At 37.0% G+C, this 8,392-nt stretch overlaps 1 protein-coding gene across 2 annotated transcripts in view; it reads right to left on the reverse strand.

The window, feature by feature from the left end:
* med14 (mediator complex subunit 14) overlaps positions 1–7,901 on the reverse strand; it is a gene marked incomplete in the record, with an annotated part of 15,982 nt that extends 8,081 nt beyond the window's left edge. For both annotated transcript variants that reach the window (XM_036209732.1, XM_024286768.2), the window contains 12 exon segments: positions 512–590; positions 707–832; positions 2,532–2,643; positions 2,740–2,890; positions 3,272–3,404; positions 4,124–4,231; positions 4,346–4,474; positions 4,571–4,700; positions 4,787–4,960; positions 5,913–6,018; positions 6,136–6,162; positions 7,403–7,901. In XM_036209732.1, coding sequence (XP_036065625.1) covers positions 512–590; positions 707–832; positions 2,532–2,643; positions 2,740–2,890; positions 3,272–3,404; positions 4,124–4,231; positions 4,346–4,474; positions 4,571–4,700; positions 4,787–4,960; positions 5,913–6,018; positions 6,136–6,162; positions 7,403–7,578 — 1,451 coding nt within the window.
* Positions 7,902–8,392: the final 491 nt, after the last annotated feature.

An 8,392-nucleotide genomic window follows, 5' to 3' on the forward strand; every position in this document is an offset into this window, starting at 1 on the left:
CAACAACAATAAAACAAAAGACTAAAAAATCTAAGCTTGACAAGTCAACATCTATACCAGGGCTGTCCAACAAAAACCCAAAAGGTCCCATTAGAAAAATCATCATCCATATCATGAAGCTGGGTTATTCAGATAAACTACACAAGCAGGAACATTAAAAATCATCTCATTGGAAGACCCAGCATTGAACCAACAAATCTTAGTTCTGTGAGGCTGTGCTGCTAACCATTCCACCACAGAGCAGCTTCAGCTAACACTCGCTGCTTTAACACATCTCTACAGCAATTCTCACAGTTCAGGCAGATGCTCACAAGTCTTCATCCCAAAACAACGCTTGATCACACAAAACAAAGCAAGCTGCCACGTGATGCTACTGACACGAATTAGTGAATGTGGAGCTTGCACGTCACCGATTGAATAACACACTGCTGTTGTAAGATGTACTGCACCCTCTCTCAGCCAAGAGCAGAACAAATAGATTTGCATTTTTTTATTTTAATCATTAACATACTTGAGCTGCTGAAGCCAAGAGATGATGCGCTTCATATCTTCATTGATGGTCTTTTCAATGTCATCAAGCATCGACTGATCTGCAGAAAAAGGAAGAAGAGGTTTGGTGATCAGGCCCGACGTTTCAACACTGAAACAGGACAACGACATTAGCTGTTATCACAATTAAATAGTTAGAATGTTGATCAATTCTTACCTAATCCGTACAGCATGGGCTGGAACATGCCAGAGTGCAGGTCGACAAAAATGTGTAGACATTCTGAACGACCGCATGGCTCGAGTATCGGAACGACGAGGGTGGGCAAAGCCGTCTCAATGAACGCTGTTCAAAAAAGATGATCAAAAAACTGGTTAGGGCTGGAAAATATTATAAAAGCTAAATATGACAAAAAAGTATGGTGTTAAATTCTACAAAAAAGGGTACCAAGTCATATCTGAAATATCTTTTCTTTAAATCAAAGCAGTTTGTAATATTTTACCAAATTTTAGGTAAAATGAACATCTATTGTCAGATAAAAACTACTGATTTTGGTCTAAATGTTTATTATTTAGCAGCATTTGTAAGATTCACACAACATCTAAGTCACCTGAAGGTGAGCAAAAAATATATATTTCTACATTTAATCTTAAAGGTCCTAAAGCTGTACTTTTGGAAGCTTTCCAACTGTAAGTTCCATGTTTGCATGATATAAGCAATAGTTTGGCTGCACAAAAGTCTGCACACAAGTATTCAGGCTGTTGCTTTTAAGAAAAATAACTGCCTAATATCACTTAAATCCTACTCTGATCATCTGTTAATCTTAGTAAAGTGCCCCCGAGTACACGTTTTAGCCAAAAAGTACGAAAAAATGTAATTTTTAGAACATATTTCCTGCAGAGTGGTAGAAGTTTAATAAAAATTTGGGTGGGCGGTCCGTTGGCGTGGAGCAAGCCCGCCCTTCCCAATAGGTGAGAGCTCTCTGTTTACACTCTCCTGCTAGCTAACAGCTCATCAAACCCCTAAACTAACAATACTGGTGCAAAAGAAAAAAAGGCAAGCAATATCAGATCTTAACTAGCCGTACAGTTTAGAGCTAGATGCCAGCTCTGATGAGGGAAACGAAGACGTACATGGATCTAGTCGTCTACAAGTGGATGCATCAGAATGGGAGTGAAGCAGGGAGCTAGTGACCCAATCTGCATATTTTCTAGGTCTCAAATAAGATCTTTTTCAACAACATTTTGTCACCTCCTCCTGCTTTACAACGATTTGAATAAAGAAACGGATAATTTTCTTAATATACGTCCAACATCATAAAGAAAAAGGCCATGAGACTATGTAAAAAAGAAAAAGTTCATGAAATCCTTTTTCGCATTTTTATGTTGGTACCTGTATGCATTTTGTTTTTTCTTGTGCTGAAAATTGAGCTATTTTAAAGGGATTGTGAACAGATGGAAGTTCCCTTCAAGCTATTTTTCCCCCATTAATTTTCTCTTTAGCGATTTTAGATAAATTGAATAAAAATTATTACTATAAAAAAATATGTTGAATTTTCAAATGCACTGAGTGAAAAACAAAAAAAGTGCAAGATTTTACAGCTAAAGAATGACAAATCACACTGCTGAATATTTATTAAAATACTGACAGTGAAGTTCAATGTCATCTCCAGGACTTTCTCTAAAATAACAATAGTTTAGCTCATCTTTAAAAATATAAGAACATTTGTTTTGAACATAAAAAAAACTTTTTGTTTCTGAGGTTCAAGATTTTTAAGTCAAAACTGGGAATCAATCTGAATCCAAGTCATTATTATTACACTGCCAATCTCACTGAATCCCACAGTGATTGTAAAGAGGCCAAGTTCCATATTTGGTGTTAATTTGGCAGCTGCTAATTGAACCAAATAATGAGGCAGCTGACAGTTTGACTGCAACCCATTGGGAAAATGGCACTATGAATGATGAACTACACAACATAAAAATAGAACATAAAGTTTTAGAAAACATCTTTGGGTGTAAAAAACATTTAAACAAATCCTTACAGTTGTCTGTGGGATTGCTGGTCTTTAAAATGGCCTTTAGTTCCTGCAGCTTCTGATGGGCTCGGGCATGCACGCTGTCGATCAGGAGTTTTTCCACGGACAGATGCTCTATCTAAACAACCCAAAGCAACAAATTCTGTTAAACTTGTCATTGACATACCGGTAACCTTACGTGACTGTGAAAGTAATTGGAACACGTGCACTTCACCTTCATGGCCCTCTCCATTAACTTGGAGTCACAGGCAGGAAGAGGAGGCTCATGGGATATTTGTAATGGCTTTGATCCATCCGACTCATCGATCTTGATCGTGACTTTGTGTACAGATGCTGTGCCCGTTTTCTTACCCAAAACTTGTTGGCTAAAAGTAACAAAACAGAAAAAAAGAACAGAAAGTAGACATGAAAATTAGTATTCGAGTGTTCTTTGAAGCTTTGGCATCATTCTTATACTCCGTTCACACTGAGCGCGATTCACGCGTCAAATTCGTTGCATCTCTTTTGACACGTCAAATTTGCTGCTCAACGTGAGATTTAATGCCCCCCCTGTATTTAGGAAGAGCTAGTGTCAAAAGTTTTTAACCTGATATTTGGTGCTCAAAATAAACCACAGGACCCCTGGTTGTGCCTGTACATCGACTTAATATTGAAACATGACTGCCCCTAACACGTGAATCCCATTCAGTGTGAACATAGCTTAAGGGTCGAAGACAAAGACTTCTTTTTTTTTTTGAAAGTCTTACTTCCACACAGAGAGTGTGAGGTATTTTGCGGGCACATATCTCTCCTCCTGTACTAGATCTCCCCATCGTTCTCTGATCAGCATCAGAGTCTGAGAATGGAGAACTTCGAGCTGCAGTGACAGACAGAAAGAGTCTAGGGGGAAAAAGGAAGACGTTAAGGAAAACGCTTGGTTGAAAGAAACTAGTAGACAGAGGAATCGAATTCATCCTGCCACTAACACACACACACACAGATCCTGAAGGCGTAGTTCTTCACTTAAAGGGCTGTTTGTGCCTCACACAGAACGCTCTTTGACAAGGCTGTGGGAGAAATGCCAAAGAGAAATGTACCGATAGGCACACCTGTCTTCTGCTCGTGCGCTATGGTTCAGCTTCTTTCAGATTTCAACACATATGCATGCTGAAACTTCACAGCAGCATAATCACCACCTGATGCAACAAAGCTGGACCAACTGGTTTTTACTATAACTAGAAAAATAAAAATATTTGCGAAAAAAAATGAACTAAAAACCCCATTAGACACAAAAGAACAGCTAATTGTATCTAGATAGGCAACAGGTTATAGTGAAATTAACTTTTTTTTTTAATGTAGTTAAAAAAATATATATATATATATATATATTTTAAGATTGGAGATTGGGGCCAAGAAGCATGGATTTCTGCAGCTGTGTTTCTCATTGGAATGCTGCACTCGTCTGCTTAATCAGTCAATACTCTATATGCTCAAACGCACACTTCCGTCTCACTGCAGCAGCTCAGAGCAGACTGGGCCAAAAGCCAAGTCACTGCAGGCGGCGCAAACCCCAAAATATCTGGCGATGGGTGTAGATACCGACACTAGGGAAAGGATACGCAGGCAGTTGTACATGTCCTGGAGAGGCTTTTCATCGGCGCAGAGACGCGCCTGGACCAGCTCGTGGATGAAGTTCACCTGCAGACTGTGGACCAAAGCTCGGCCATCTGTCAGTACAAAGAGGGAGGAGGTGAGCGGACAGATCAAGGAAATGAGATGTCATTTTATAACAAAAGAGGAAATGTCCTATTAAGCAAAACCCAGGAAAGTGTCTGTCTTACCCCCAGTCTCTTTGTCCTCTACCAGAATCTCCAACTTCAGCAGCCTCCAGGGAATCTCTGGGTCATCTCCCATTACAGTCAAAGTGGCTTCAAACTCTCCCTCCACACGAAACTTAACACGCCCATTAGCTGCGTAAATCCAGAAAAATATCATCAGCTCTCTACACAGGAGGGAAAACTGCTAAAGAAGTTAGGCGGAAACTATTTTTGAGAAAGGCTGCTTACCAACTGTCAAATTTGCCAACTGAGGTGGCAAATCGGTCGTGACAAGGCGGTGTCGTAAAATCTGATTAAGCTGCCGCAGAGTGGTTTGCTTCTCAGATTTAGTGATGGGGTCAGGAGGAATAATCTTATCCTGTGAGAAGTGACACAAAAATGTTCTTAAAAATCAATAGTTTTGATAAAACAAGACAATTAGCTGGAAGGAGACTGAAAGCTTACCCGAATACACGTGGGCAGGCGAGGATATGACCCTGTGGTGAGCACATCGATAGCAAAGGGAATGGCAAAGCTGGGCAGACGAGCGTGCACCAAAGCGTCTCTGGCGAGTGATGCCAGTCTGTCTGCTGTGTCCACAAACAAGATGGTCTGCTGGTCCAAGAAGCTGGAAATCATCTGTCAAAGAAACCAGAAAAAAGACGAGTTTTGGTTTAATTACTCCAACATTCAAGACTATGTATAGAACAATAATGATACATGTTTTATATCTTATTAAGTAGTAATATTATTTTATCCTTGAATTTGTCAACAATTTCATTTATTGACGCAACACTTATTCACAAAAAAATTAATAAAAAATGTGAATGCAGATGCTTTGCGTTAACATATTATTCAAAGGACAGTAAACAAAATTCATTTTGGCTAAAATAATTTGAAATAATTGATAATGATCCATCAAATTAGTATTTTTGTTTCGATAAAACAATTTACTTTTCACGCTGACACTAAAATCAATTTCTAGGATTACTATAAGTTACATTCATCTGACTCCCAGAGGAGAAAATAAAAAAATCTCCAGTCAAAATTTTTTTAATTCACAAAAACTACAATTCCCAGAGCCCATCGCTTTACATTTAGTATCTCTGAAAAGCCACAAATGTCTGCTGTAGATTACAAAAGAAGTTCACTCAGTAGGATGCATTGGTTGGGAGATTTTCAGCTTTAGAAATGTTCTCTACAGACTGCATTGCTGGTAGTCAGGAGGATATGACACACATCTGAATTCATATTTAACTTCATGGCTGGAATATGTCACATGGAGCATGGCTCAATGAAAAAGAGGTTTAAAATCTCAATGGGATCCACCCGGGTCAAATAAAGGTTAATACATAAATAATAACCAAAATAGTCACTCCTCTACATATCTCTATAAGACAGTAATTGACATTTGTGCTAATATGGTTACCTTCACTTGTTTTTCTTCAACGATAGAACAGTTTATTACCAATAAATTTATATTAGATTTATATTTCTGAATTGATAAACAGTTAAGGGTCTCAACCTCTGTTGACAATTTTCCACACTAATTATCTACAAACAAAAAAAAAGCAAACAACCAAGGACTTACCGCGCACTTCTCCACTTTCCCTGCATTGCTTGCCCATTTCACCAGAGCTAAAAGGCGAACAAACAGCTGCCGCGTACGGCTAGCAAACTGGACAATCTCAATTTTTCTATAAAAGAAAATACAAAAAACAAGTTCCAATAAATAGAATAAAAACTAGACAAGATAAACAAATGCTGAAATCAAAATGATAAAAGAAGTAGATTTAAGAATATCAAGAACATACCTTTCCATGTCAGTTTTCCGTGGAAGCCTGTAAATAAATGTGTAATAACAATATAAGTATAAGTTTAAGAAAAAAAAAACTGACTCAAAACCCAACTTAGTAAAAACTAGTCTATTTAAGCATTCTACAAGTATACACCAGGGATCTACAATTTGTGGCTCTCTGGTTAAAGAAAAATGTTAAGTTCTTAGTTTTAAAAAAAATAACAGTAAAATAAATAAGTAGTAAAGTGACAAAAAATAAACTAACTCTAGCTTTTCTACCTTTAAACAAAACCAAGAATTGTTAACTGTGGTTTAATGTTCAGAAAATACAATAAGTTTCAATTTATTAGCAATTATATAATTTGTGTCCATAAGTTTTACAAATTTATGGTTGAGATGCAGAACAGACGATAAAATAAACAGGTTTTTTTTTAATCACTGCTGATATTACACTACCTTTTACTACATTTGAAATAATCATATGTGGCACAGGATGTCTTATTTTGAAAGAAAGTCATGTGAACTTCTATCAAAAGTAATAAACTCTCATATTTAAAAAAAACTATCGTATCTTTATGTTTATGTTTAAAATGCCCCCCAAAAAACGGTGTTTCACTTTTTTAAATTATTATTATTAGAACAGTAACAATAAATGCAAAGTAGTGGCCTGTTTTTCTAAACATGAAGTAATACAACCAAACTGAGTAGTGGTCAGTGTGAAATCGACCCAACTATTAAGTGAGGCAGATACTTGAAATGTTTTATATACAATCTATATAGTGTAAGCTAAAAGTGTTCCGATTTAGTCTAAAAGACTATTCAGTTTGTATAGTTCCTATACTACATGGTCTATAGTTTGCTTGCAACACTAAAGTTAAAATATACTTAATAAACTTCAAATGTAGTACTTTTTACTAGAGGGTTAGCTCGTATATTTATGAAACATTTTGGACAATTTTATCTTAATAACAGATGCTTAATTTTCTAAACACATTTTGGTTAAAATAACTAAATAAACACATAAATTGTGTTTTGCAATACTCCAAAACATGATGTTAAATAGTCTGTTGCGTTGGTAATAATGCTCCCACTACAACACCTTTTCCAAAAGATAGCCATTTTTGCTTTTATTTTTGCCAAATTAATATAAAAACGACTTTAATGTTGACATAAATCATTCATTTTCCTTGTCAGAAATACAGCATCCTTTCAGTTTATAAATATTAGCTGTTAGCCCGCCAGCTAAGCTAGCATGCTAACAGGCCTGCGCTAGTCGTACTTACAGCTCAGCCAGGACGGTGATTTCATGGTAAGTCCTGCACAGAAGATACTCAATAAGCAGACTCAGTCGAACGCCCTGAGCAGCCGGTGCCCCTGTCGGGTTCGGCTGTGGGCCCGAAACAACCGGACCCCCGAACGGCACAAGTTGCCCATCTGTTCCGATCTGTACCGGAGCCATTTTACACCGACAATGCTGCCTGGTTAGCCGCACCACTGGACAGCCAGAGCTACGCCTGTAAACTATCGCTTCAAAGAGGCTCGCGCTGCACTCGATTAATTTCCGCTTCGCCTCAAAACATTTCTACCGCGACTAGTAAATGGACTCGGTAGCCTCGCCTTAGAGAAATCTCAGCAAAAGAAAAGACTAAATGAAACTCGTTGCTAAGAGGACTCAATGCCGCTCAGCCGCCATCTTTGCTTCGAAGATGATGATGATGATGACCACAGAAACGGTTGAAGAAAAAACCAAGACAAGACTTCTGAGGAGCCAGAACCACGACTACCGCTCACAGGGCTGCAGTAACCATCCCACTACTTCAAATAATTTAAAGGGAAAAAATATTATAGTGCCAGTAACTAGTTTGTATGCTGGATTATATTTGTTAAAAAAGAACAATAAATCTACTTATAATAAACCATGTTAAACAAAGCAGGCAAAATGTTTGCATTTTTAGATGTTTTTTTTTTCATTATTTTTATTTTATCATTAAAAAATATATGTTTTTATTATTATTATTTAAAAAATAGGCTATGCCATCAAACAATCTTTGAACTTTTATATTTAGCATTTGTTTGAATCATCTCTTTTCTGAACATTTGAGCAGTAAACCAGTTGTGATTATGATTTACATTTTCTAAAAAATAATAAAATAATGGATTTTTCATTCTGAACAAAATACATTACATTTAAGTTTGTGGAAATATTCATTCGTTCATTTTCTTGTTTAATTATGCAAATGAAATTTAAATAACAGGTTATAGTTCTTCTCACC

This window comes from Oryzias melastigma, linkage group LG21, assembly GCF_002922805.2.
Source record: "Oryzias melastigma strain HK-1 linkage group LG21, ASM292280v2, whole genome shotgun sequence".
In the NCBI taxonomy this organism is placed as follows: Eukaryota; Metazoa; Chordata; class Actinopteri; order Beloniformes; family Adrianichthyidae; genus Oryzias; species Oryzias melastigma.